The following is a 12,862-nucleotide window of genomic DNA, read 5'->3' as shown; positions in this document are numbered from 1 at the left end:
ATGGAAAGGGGTGTTGTAAATGTCTACTACACACACACACACGTGTGAGTGCATATCTCCAACTGCGTGCCTGTGCAGCCAAGTAATGATAAAAGTTTTTCTAATTGCAAGTGCTTGAGTGCTAAACCAGACAAAACCTTGTTGGGAAATTTGCCATGAGTGGGAATGCAAGGAGGGCTAGTCCCCCCCCACAATATTGGCTAAGGATAAGTTGCACCCTCCACACATGTGAGTAAGAGGGGTATCCAAGCAACCCAAGTCGAGCATATGACATCATGAGGGGATGAGATTGGTTAAGGAGCACCGGTTGGGTGATGGAATTGCATGTGTTTATGAATTGAACAAGATTGAAGCAAGGGAAATGTTGCTGCTAGTTGCTGCCATAGATAGAATTACCAAAGCCATTATAAGAAGTGCTCCACCTCCTGTGAATGAATGCATGCATGTAGCAGTCTACTATTATGGTACTCTCCTTTAGGCCATCACACTATAATGATTCCTTCAAGTATGATTACCTAGTAGTAGGAGACCTGATGAATCTATATATTATGGTGATTGGGTGCCGTTAAAGCTACAAATTTTGTCGCCCATGTGAGGATTGCATGTGTATCTTGTGCAGTTTAGTGATTATTCTATCTAGAGAAGTTTAGCTCTCACCCAAGGGTTTTAGTCAACCTTTCTTAACTCCTTTCTTCCATATCTCCATAAGCAAAACTCAAAACTTTTGAGATTCTATTTGAACTACCAAGGTCCTAATTTTAGAGATTAGACTAGCAAGGACCTATTCAAAATGGAAGGCCTAAGAGTAGTTTCAAGCTTTTCCTAAAACATGCATGGAGAAGTTTGGCTATACCATAATTGCATCATAGATCGACTTTCATCCTATATAGATAGACATAATGATATGAGTGAGATTCTATAGAAGTTCTTAAATTCATATTTTGGAGATCAAACAAGCAAGATATGACCTATATGAAAATAGGAGCTATGCAAGAATTTTTAAAGCTTTTCTTAAAACATGCATGGAGGAGTTTAGCTAAGCCTTTTGCACCATCTTTTAGGTCGATTTCAAAAAAAATTAAGATTGTCATGAACGCTAGTGTATCATTCATTGCTAGTGCATTGTCATAGGTGCAATCTTTGGTGGTTTGACTTGAAGCTTGCTCCACGCTTGAATTTGGCTATTTGGCTTTCAATCCGAAGTTGCATTTACTAGAAGATCCTCATGGACCTAATAGCCTCAAAGAGCTTTCCTAGTCCTTTGCAATGGTGTGGGCCTTCTCCCACTAAATTCTATATGACTTTTGGGAATATTTGGGTAATGGAGCCATGTAATCAAGATATCACCTATCCCAATAAAGGGGCTAATGGGGTAGTTTTGAAGTTTTGGCTAACAAATGCATAGAATAGTTTAGTTATAGGATTTTCAACATAGATTTGGTTCCTTATCTAATCTGGATGGATCTAATATTATGTGTGAGATTTCATATGAGCTATCAAGATCTTAATTTAGAGACGACCATATGATGTGTCCAAAAAAAGGTTGTGTGGACAATTTTGAAGTTTTGCTAAAACATGCATACAAAAATTTGGCTATACATTTTGCACCATACATTCTATTCCAAACCGATTCTAGGTAGATGTAATGTTATATGCAAAAGTAGGGATTTCAAATTTTAGTTAAAGCATGTTGGAGTAGCTTGCCTATATCTTGGACAATAGAGTCTACTCCAAAATTGCTTTTAATGGATGTAGTCTTATATGTGAGACTTCATACAATCTATTAAGATATTTGTTTAATGATTGGACAAGAAACGTACAACCTATTCAAAAATTGGGGCTATGTAAGCATCTTTTTAGTTTTACTTAAAACTTTAAATAGGGGCATGCAAGTAGTTTTTAATTTTAACTTAAAACATGCATGAAGAAAGAGGGCTATACCTTTTCCACCATAGATTTGATTTCAAAATTGTTTGAGGTGGATGCAATGGGACATTTAGTCAAGCTGGGATTCCGTATGAGCTATCAAGGTTCTTATTTAGAATAACATAAGATATAAGACGCTTGTTTTGCAAAGATGTATTACTTGTTACTTGGACATGACAGCTTGCAAGAAGATCCATTACGTCATGTCCTACTCTATACAGGGTTGCAACAGGGCCTTGCTGAATGCTCAGTAAGCTTAAGTGCTGAGGCTGTGCACTAAGGCGGAGATGGATGGAATGAAGGGGAAGGGAGACTTTCGGGGTTGAGCGCCGCCGCCCTGACTTCTTCCATGCAACTTCTTTCCATCACATTGCCTGAACCCACTTCTCCCCCTTCTACATGTAGGCATCTGCATAGATGTTTGACATCAAGACATAAGCTGAAGGATCCTTTTCATCCAGTTGTACTGCATGTTCAAAGGCCAGTCTACCAAGCTCCACATTACCCCACTTTCGACTAGCACCCAACACGGTATGCCACACCACAAGACTAGGATGGAACGGCATCTCCTTTACCATTGCTACCGCCTCATCTAATCGGCCTGCACGGCCAAGGAGATCGACCATGCAAGTATGATGTTCAATGGTTGGAATGATGCCATAAACTTTGCTCATGGCCTCAAAGTACTTCTGACCCCTATCCAGTAGACCAGTGTGACTGCATACAGTGAGAACAATAAGGAATGTGACCCCATCTGGCTTTATGCCTTCTTTTTCCATCCTCTCAAGCATATAGAAAACATTGTCACTCTCTCCTAGCTGGGCGTATCCTGCAACTAGTGCATTCCATGAGACTTCGTCTCGAATTGGAAGGTTGTTAAATGCTTCCCCTGCTTCTGCAAGCAGGCCACATTTGGCATACATATCTACCAAGGCGTTTCCAACAAAAAAATCTTCCTCCAGCCCCTTTCTGGCAATGTCAACATGTATTTTTCGGCCCTTGTCTGTGGCCCCTATGCTGGCACAAGCTTTTAAGCTACAAACAAAGGTGAAAGCGTTTGGAAAGCTGTACTCTATCTGCATCTGCTCGAAAGAATTCAGTGCTACCTCACCAAGACCGTGTTCAACATAACCTGCAATTAATGCAGTCCACGAGATCACATCTCGAACTGGCAGCTTGTGAAACACTTCCCTTGCTCTTGCAAACAAGCCACATTTGGCATACACATCCACCAAGGTGTTCCCAACAAAAAGATCTCCTTCCAAACCCTTTCTGGCAATCTCAGCATGTATTTCTCGGCCCTTGTCAATCCCTCTAATGCTGCCACACGCTTTCAAGCTGCAAACAAATGTGGAAAAATCTGGAGAGACACCCTCCCGTTGCATCTGTTCAAAACAGTTTAGTGCTTCCTCACCAAGACCATGTTCAGCATATCCTGTGATTAGTGTAGTCCACCGGACGGCATCTCGAACAGGCACAATGTTAAATACTTCCCATGCTTTTGCAAATGAGCCACATTTGGCATACATATCCATCAAGGCATTGCCAACAAAATGATCTCTTTCCAACCCCTTTCTGGCAATCTGAGAATGTATCTCTTGCCCTTTGTCTATGGCCTCTATGATGCTGCAAGCTTTCAAGCTGCAAACAAAGGTGAAAGCATCCAGAGAGACACCCTCGAATTGCATCTGTTCAAAACAGTTCAGCGCTTCCTCACTAAGACCATGTTCAGCATATCCTGCAATCAGTGCAGTCCATGAGACTACATCTCGATCTGGCAACTTGTCAAAAACTTCCCTTGCTTCTGCAAGAAAACCACATTTGGCATACATATCCATCAAGGTGTTCCCAACCAAAAACTCTCTTTCCAACCCCTTTCTGACAATCTCAGTGTGTATTTCTCCACCTTTGTCTATGGCTCCTATACTGGCACAAGCTTTTATGCCACAAACAAACGTAAAGACATTAGGGAAGATACCCTCCAATTGCATCTGTTCGAAACAGTTCAGTGCTTCCTCACCAAGACCCTGCTCAGCATATCCTGCAATTAGTGCAGTCCACAAGACTACATCTCGAACAGGGAGCTTGTCAAATGCTTCCTCAGCTTTTACAAGTGAGCCACATTTGGCATACATATCCACCAATGAATTGCCAACACAAAGATCCATTTCAAGCCCCTTTCTGGCAATCTCAGCATTTAATTCTTGGCCCTTGTTTATGGCTCCAATGCTGCCACAAGCTTTCAAGCTGCAAACAAATGTGAAAGCATTTGGAGACATGCCCTCCAGTTGCATCTGTTCAAAACAGTTCAGTGCTTCCTCACCAAGACCTTGTTCAGCATATCCTGCAATTAGTGTGTTCCATGCGATCTTGCTTCGAATAGGAAGCTTGTCAAACGTTTCCCGTGCTACTGCAAGCGAGCCACATTTAACATACATAACCACCAAGTTATTGCCAGTAAAAAGATCTGTTTCTAACCCCCTTCTGGCAATCTCAGCGTGTAGTTCTTGGCCCTTGTCTATGGCTCCAATGCAGATGCAGGCTTTCAAGCTACAAACAAATGTGAAAGCATTTGGAGAAATGCCCTCTAGTTGCATTTCTTCAAAGCATTTCAGCGCTTCCTCACCAAGGCCATGCTCAGCATACCCTGAAATCATTGCAGTCCATGGGACTACATCTCGAATTGCCAGCTTGTAAAATTCTTCCCGTGCTTTCGCAAGAGAGCCACATTTGGCATACATATCTACCAAAGCGTTGCCAACATAAAAATCTCCTTCCAGCCCATTTCTGGCAATCTCAGAATGTATTTCTCGGCCCTTGCCTATGGCTCCTATGCTGCCACAAGCTTGCAAGCTGCAAACAACTGTGAAAGCATTTGGAGAGATCCCCTCCAGTTGCATTTGCTCAAAACAGTTTAGAGCTTCTTCACCAAAGCCATGTTCAGCATATCCTGTGATTAGAGCAGTCCACGGGACTACATCTCGAAGTGGAAGATTGTCAAATGCTTCCCGGGCTTTTGCAAGTGAGCCACATTTGGCATACATATCCACCAATATATTACCAACAAAAGAATTTCTCTCCAACCCCTTTCTGGCAATCTCAGCATGTATTAGTTGGCCCCTGGCTATGGCTCCTACGCTGCCACAAGCTTTCAAGCCGAAAACAAATGTAACAGCATTTGGAGAGATGCCACCTAGTTGCATCTCTTCAAAACAGTTAAGCACCTCCTCACCAAGACCCTGCTCAGCGTATCCTGCAATAAGTGCATTCCAAGCTACCTCATTCTGGACTGGAAGCCTGTCAAACACTTCTCGTGCTGTTGCAAGCGAACTACACTTGGCATACATATCCACCAAGGTGTTTCCAACAAAATGATTTTTCTCGATCCCTCTTCTAGCAATCTCAGCGTGTATTTCTCGGCCCTTGTCTATGGCTCCTACACTGCAACAAGCTTTCAAGATGCAAACAAATGAGAAAGCATTTGGAGAGACACCTTCTGACTGCATCTGTTTGAAACCACTCAGAGCTTCCTCACCAAAACCATATTCAGCATATCCTGCAATAAGAGCAGTCCAGGAGACTACATCTTGAACTAGCAGCTTGTCAAACACTTCCCGTGCTTTTGCAATGCAGCCACATTTGGCATACATATGCACCACAATGTTGCCAAGAAAAGTATCCTTTTCCCAGCCCTTTCTGGCAATCTGAGCATGTATTTCTTGGCCTCTTTCTGCATCTTTCAGCATAGCACAGGCTTTCAGTAGGGCCATAAACGTATACTTGCTAGGATGTACAGAATCCTCTTGCATTTTCTGGTAGAGGTCAAGGGCGCACTGTGATTCCCCACATTCAATAGAACCGATGATAAGAGAAGTCCAAGAATAAAGGTTCCGATTAGCCATTCTGTTAAAAACCTGTTGAGCTTCACATATGACTCCAACTAGGACCAGCATTGGAACGAGGTAGTTCCCAAGGCATCTATGACATTCAAGCCCACTGGTGCTTATGTAGGCATGCAAACGCTTCGTATACGCTAGATTTTTCTTTTCTCTGCACTTAAGCAAGATGCATGTCAGCATCTCAACGGAAGGCAGCTGGAGCATTCGTTCCAAAGAAGTGAGTGCCTCCTCTAAGCTAAGCGTCTCCCATCCAATCTTTTCTTGCAGTTCTTGTGCTTTAGATGCACTCGCCTGTAGTCCACACCTAAAGCCAGCCATGGTCTTCAGGGTGGATGCTGTGGCCCTGTGCATTCCCTTACTTTTGAACTCCTTTTCTCGACCATGCATGTAGCCTAACCTGGATTATAACAGCTGTCTATCCATAAGGAGTCCTTGGTAATCTTGAGCTTGAAATCTGGAGATCTTGGGGTTATCTGTTAACATCCACGTCACAACGAACGTGTCAGAGTAGCCAATCTACAATTTAGATGTGTTAATCTTTGAGTTCAGACTCTCGATACACACTTACTTTCCATCTTTGGGAGGCACTCGCGAAGTATCCCTTCCATAAGCGCTCGGAGCTATCTGCGAAACGTGGCGAAAATGAAAACCAATTTCCCGAACTCGGTGTGGAAGCCATCTAAAAATTGCTAACCGGTGCAAAGCACACTAATCAGATAGACTACCTGAATGCGAGCATTGTTTCAGGACCGCTGCCCTTCCTCGCTGCCTCACCCATGGAGCACGGGAAGAATTCATGCTTGATAGCTTGCGCAAATGAGCTGCCAAGGAAGCGGAGCCTGGATCTCCACTACCAAAATCCTCCTGAGAAGCACCGGGGCGACTATAGGGCTGCATACATTGGTACCGGGGTCCTTACCTTTGGAGGCGAGAAGACACACGGGGAACTCATGAGGCCTGCCTGGCTCACGCGTTTAACGAGTAATCCGGGGCCTGTGATTAAGAGTCATGCACAACGGTCAAAAAACATGCTCCTGTGCAAGTTCATTGGTGGTCTAGCACTTGGGCAGGTCGGACACACTTCCCTTCTCACGGACAATTCGAAATCAAATGATTTTGAGCCACATCACCTGGACGCACTTGTTGCAAGTTGGGTGTTCGGTGATGTGAATCCAGTCTACGATAGGCTAACGCACCACATATGTTGCCTTCTTGAGCATAGCTAGGCGTTTGTCCCCATTTTTGCTTCATGCCAGCTTAGTTTTCATATATGGGGCCCGTGCAAAGCGTCTAGCCACCAATCAAGTCACCACTTTTTCTCTCAGGACCGCAATGCCCATGTGGAGACAGTTTTTCTCCATCTCTAACACGGCAAAGCAATGCTACGATCTGGCAAGTAATGGCATATTTGGCATCGTAAAGCCTCACAAGAATGGACGGTCTAGTCAAGTATGTGCTTCTGAATTAAACACAAGCTCCCCATTGAAAGGGAGAGTATCTTGGAGCCATCCACTAACAAGACCAAGTAATGACAAAGGCCTTTATGCTCATCAATGGCTCGCCGACATCACCCAATCTGGGTTGTTGATCATAATGGCAAAGTCAATAAGGGCAGAGAGGAAGAGAAACAGGAGCATTAGCACTTCCCACGTTTCGTTGCAGTAATCTTGTTTTCATTACACTTTATTCTAAAAACCAAGATGGATGGAGTTTTTGAAGTGGCTCTCATGATGGAGCTCTAGCCAAATTCCCACGATGAGTGCCACCTATCCAATCTGCCATGGCCCTCCTCCACCATTAATCAACATTCTCCCCTTGTCATCACTTGGTCTTGAAGGAGGACGGATTGTTGGCTACATGCAATTACTCTACGTTTCTAGGGTGGAAGTAATGGAGTGTGATTCTTTGAACACCAACAACCCACCCCCAAGAACACCTCAGAATGGGCATAAATATCTGCCACGTACTGGTTTGGCGAGCTCCTCCATGGGGACATGCTTATAGGCGCAAAATATGTTTGATCTCGTGTCACCTGACAAAGGTTGTAAACAAGCCCCCATGGAGGCAAATATATGGATGTATGCACGCACTTTTATCTTTTTTGGGGTGGCAACAACAATGGAGTGTAGTTCTTTGTGGCTACCACGCCAGCCCACGTCCCAAAACGCCATAAAAAGTGCATAAATCTCCATGCCGCTACTAAAATCACGAGGCGATTTAGTAGGCTCCTCCATATGGACTTACTTGGTGCCTCTAAATATCCAAGATCTGCAATGAAATGGGGATCAACATTTAGAGTGAAGGACCTATGTGTTGTCACAATGTCAAAGGGAGGTCTCATCATCTTTTAGAGGTTAAAAACAAGAGTGGTGGCTGGTCAAACATTAGAGTGTTGCCACATCACCAACTAGTCTACCAGCACTACGTGGGAGTATAAAATGCATGCTCGTGATTTAGACCATATAGGCTAGAGTGTTGCCACGATGGTCAAACTCTAGAGAAGTGAGATTTAGAAAGCATGGAGTTGCAAGCAGTAGGTGCGAGCAATAGCTAGTAAGGCCAGAGATTCATAACAAAGGACCTATGGTGCTACGATGTCATCGACTATGAGCTTCTAGGACCAGAGGATTAGCTGGGCGACTTGTAGATGAGGTAAGTTGAAGGATTGTAAATCATCGTAAGTTCTTTTGGTAAAACAAAATCACTTAAAGAATTTCCAAGCAACATCAATTTTGCCATATCACTTTCTACAATGCCCATATCACATGGCAAAAATTTATCCTCCATCAACCTCAACACTTTACGTACACAGTTGAATGACTTAAGGGATGTACTAGCAATTCCAACTTCATGTTATTAAGTTGTAAATTATAACCAGAATTGAGGCAATCTTTTTGGACTCACTCTACCTTATGCTTCCTATTGCAATTGCCATCATATCCCATAAAGTCTAAGTTGAGGAATCCTTAGTGGTACATGACTTCCAAAGTCAATTGTGTTGTCCCTTTTAGATTGCTCTTGCATGAGCATGTTAGACATAATGTTGAGTGTATTGGTTTACCTACCATAGTAGTAAGAAATTGATCATGGTCTTTTCCAAGACAATTAAGCTCAATTTGAACAATCTTTCACTACTACCGAGTTCATCATGCTGCTACAATATCTTTCAACTTTATGAGGTAATATGAACCTATCTTTATTTGCAATTTGTTGTTATTCTTGAGTTTATTTGCAAACATAATAATTCTAGACACGTTCTTGCCATTGAATCTATTTTCAAGTGTGTTCCATGTATTAATAACTGGGTCTTTACCCTTATGCAATATCTATAACATTAAAGTTTTTCAGATCGATTGTTAGGCTTGCTCTTCCATCCCATTCATCTGCATCCATAAAATAGTACTTTAGGTCTCTTTTCATTCTCTATGATGATATTCCATAGTTTCTCTATTTAGAAAAGGTTAACAAGGTTAAACTTCCAATTATCTATGTCCAAAGCTACCAAAAGTAATACCTAGCATTGAATCTAATAATGATATCCAAAAGTTCCTAAAATGGCCCAAAATGATGCCATTCAAAAAAAAAAAAGTTAAGCTTAATCCAAATCTAGCTTGGATACAAAAAGCAAGATATGACTTTCTAAAGATAGGGTAGAATTCACTATTTTAACTATAAGTTAAAGCACCTATAATGAGAATAACCATATCAACCAAGTGTGATAACAAATAGTCCACACCAAGCTTAGGTGCCTATGATTAGAGTAACAAGAAGAGATTACAATGATCATGCATGAAAACTAGACCAAAATAGGATTGAACTCACCTAATTGAGTCTAGGTCTAGCAAAATATTAACGTAATTGGGCTTAAGAATTAGTCTTCGGTTATGAAGGTGAAAACATATGATGTTGCATGCATGAAATGGAAATGCTAAGGTGGCACTATGAGTGCATGGCTGATGTGGATTGCTTAGGGGGTAGTGATGATGTACTAGTGGTGTTTGCATAGCAATGTCACTTGTGCTACTATCTGTAGAATTGAGGTGGCAAACTATAGGTTAAAAATTTAAAGGGAACCTTTGTGTGCGACATGTCCTAATCTTGAGAAGTCTTAAGATGAAGAAACAAGATGGAGAGGGGGCCAGGGCACACGAAATTGGTAACATGGATGGCAAGGAAAAGAAGAGTTTTGAGGGAGGCAATAGGCTCATCTATAGAGCTCAAGGGCTACAAGAGGTGCACAATATATAATGAGGTGTAAGAGGGCTGAAGTTGGGAGCCTCAAAGACCAATCAACTCTCAATCAACTTGTGCCAAACAGCTAGGTACTCTCAGCCCCCATCCCCCTATAGTCTCCAACCCCCTTGTCCCCTCGAATTAGGGGCTCACAGGTGGGGCAGTGACATTTCTAACACATATCGGTCCACTTTTTGAGTTTATCTATTGTTAGAGCTCTTTCTAATACTGTGAAACTCATATTATGTATGATGCATGACAAGCATCAACAATTTTATAATCCTTGCCTCTTCAGTACAGAATTTCCATATGGAATGTCTTTATGAGTTCTATCCACCTACTCAAATCAAGATATTTACAAAATTATTTCAGAGTACAATGATCAACGACATCCTTCACCAACCCCCTTTAGTACAAAAGCCTATCAAAATAAGTATGAGATGAATTTAACAATATGCCATGAGCAGAGATTGTTCAAATTAACATGGTTGTGTTCTACATTAAAAGAGCTTCAAATATGTCTTTACACCTTGAAATTTGGGTAACACATGAAAAAGTTACATTAATATGAAAGGAGATGGGTTTTCATATTTTAGTGTATTTGTTGTTTTACCCCCCCTCATCCAAAAGGACCCCCCCCCTTGGGCCTCACATATTATGAAAAATATGTACAAATCTTTAAATCTTGCATATTTTTCAAGGTATATACCTTATATTTTGTGGGAGGGGGGACATGAAATTTTCATATTTTTCCTTGCATATTTGAAATTTTTAAAGGAAATCCATGCATATTTTATATGGACCTTGTCCCCCCATACCCTGGATTTTGGACAAGGGTAGTAACATATTACATATTGAGTTGGTGCCCCAGGGTAAGGATTTGTCGCCATAATATTTTGCAAAAGATTTTTTGTCTTGAGATGTCACGTATAGCTACAAAGATCAAGATTAATATTCATCGTTAGACACCACAAAGATTCAACAAGGGCTTGTCCAACTATAATGTGTCTCTTTTTGAAACCCTTCAAAAAGTAGTATAGAAATTGAATTCAAACAATACTAACAATAAAATTGGTGCAACGTTGTACCCAAAATATTATATTAAACGTTACACATGACAAGTATTGGTGCATCTTAATTCATCATCATGATAGGCAATAACCCACTACTCCACATAGTATTTATAAGTATGTTCATGTATGTAGATTGGTAGGAGTATGTGTTTGAATGGTCGATAACTTAACCACTTTTAAATCACCTTTGAACTTGGAAGGTAATTACCCACCACTTTTTTTCTTTTTTTTTAACACACCCATCCATGCTCACACACCCATGGTCTTATTAAGGGGAACCCCACCCTAGATCAATGGACAATGGGTCCATAGCTGTGGCACTCACATGCACCTAACCACAAGTTAGGAATCCACTTTTAATTATTTTTAACATCATGTCACAGACATGGAGTACAAATTGATATAATATGAGTGATGTCTTGCATGAAACCTATTTAGAGGATATTTTGTATGATAATGTCATCAATTAATATATCCTATGTCATTTTTAAAAAATATAAGGGGCTAACTTTTTTGCAAAGTAAGATCTAGGGAAATTGCCCATTTTCTTATAACTTTAAATAATCTCCATCTACTTGATTCATTTTTTTATAAATCAAGATCTAAGGAGATTACCCATGTTAAAGAATCTTCCCTCTACTTGACTCAAAAACAAATTGAGCATTGTCTTGTCCTCCTTAGCATATCCCATCCAAGCTTTACAAAACATTCAATTAAATATACAAAAATTAGCTAAAATGTAGTCCAAGGACCTTCAACATGGAGATAAATGTCATTAAGAAGGCTCCATCAACATAGTTAATACTATGTAATAGAACAAACCAGGTTAGGGGATAGCCCAATAAAGTTTCGAATAAAACAAGATTCTTTCCTACGAGAATGTCACTCTTTGAGCTAACATCCAAGTTAAAACCCGTATTGTAGAAGCTAAATCCAACTAATTCAGCATGGTAAGTAGGTGCTAGATTGAGTAAAAGCTCAATTTATAAATCCAAGATAGTTAATGTGAGCATATGTTAAGTCAATAATCCATAGTCCATAGTTAATGTGAGCATATGTTAAGTCAATCATCCTAAAAAATAATGCGTGCTCAAGAATCAAGTTATTAGTGAAGAGGTTTGTTTCGCATCCCCTGTTTTATTTAAAATGTGACTACCTCACCTAGTTGATAGACATTTCCATTACAAGATGTGAAATCCAACATTCATGGGAGACACCATGTCACCTTTTAATTTTCATATACTTAAAATACATAGTTGCAAAACTGTGTAAATCTAAATTGCATGAGTTATGAAACTTTAGGCAAGCTCCAAGTCCCTTATGCACTCTTAGCATTTTCAAAATACATGAAAAGGGAGGGAAGGGAGGGGGGGGGCTTGAGGTCTTTTTTGCAAGTAAAGAGTGCACATGAATGTGTACATGTATACCCACACATGAGCATGCATGTGTGTTCACATGCATGTGCACTTTGCATCTAGCAAGCATTTAGTTAACATACAAGTGGGCTCACATGTGCATGCATGTGAGCCCACATGCACATGCAATTTTCATGTAGCAAGCATTTAGTTGATATACAAGACCAACCGATATGCATGCAATAGATAATCTTCTCACACAACTTTACCAATGACAATGTCACTATAGGCGATATGGGAAAACTTGAATTCATACGTTAGGGATAGTAGATTTTAGAGCCACAAGAGTGTCATCATTGATGGTGAAGATAGATTG

General features: G+C 40.9%; 1 protein-coding gene across 1 annotated transcript; it reads right to left on the bottom strand.

The window, feature by feature from the left end:
- Positions 1-2,070: 2,070 nt before the first annotated feature.
- Positions 2,071-6,817, bottom strand: LOC147888245 (pentatricopeptide repeat-containing protein At2g39620-like). The gene is made up of 3 exons (XM_087393355.1): positions 6,551-6,817; positions 6,394-6,449; positions 2,071-6,298 (listed from the first exon to the last, which is right to left on the bottom strand). Exon 3 carries the CDS (start codon positions 6,210-6,212, stop codon positions 2,322-2,324), a length of 3,891 nt encoding a protein of 1,296 aa, XP_087249481.1. The 5' UTR covers positions 6,213-6,298; positions 6,394-6,449; positions 6,551-6,817; the 3' UTR covers positions 2,071-2,321.
- Positions 6,818-12,862: the final 6,045 nt, after the last annotated feature.

The sequence above is a fragment of the Dipteris shenzhenensis genome, chromosome 22 (genome assembly GCF_047967505.1).
Source record: "Dipteris shenzhenensis isolate YYH24624 ecotype China chromosome 22, Dip_SZ_1.0, whole genome shotgun sequence".
Lineage (NCBI taxonomy): Eukaryota > Viridiplantae > Streptophyta > Polypodiopsida > Gleicheniales > Dipteridaceae > Dipteris > Dipteris shenzhenensis.
The sequence above is the reverse complement of the archived record's forward strand: the minus strand, read 5'-3'. Positions and strand labels throughout refer to the sequence as shown.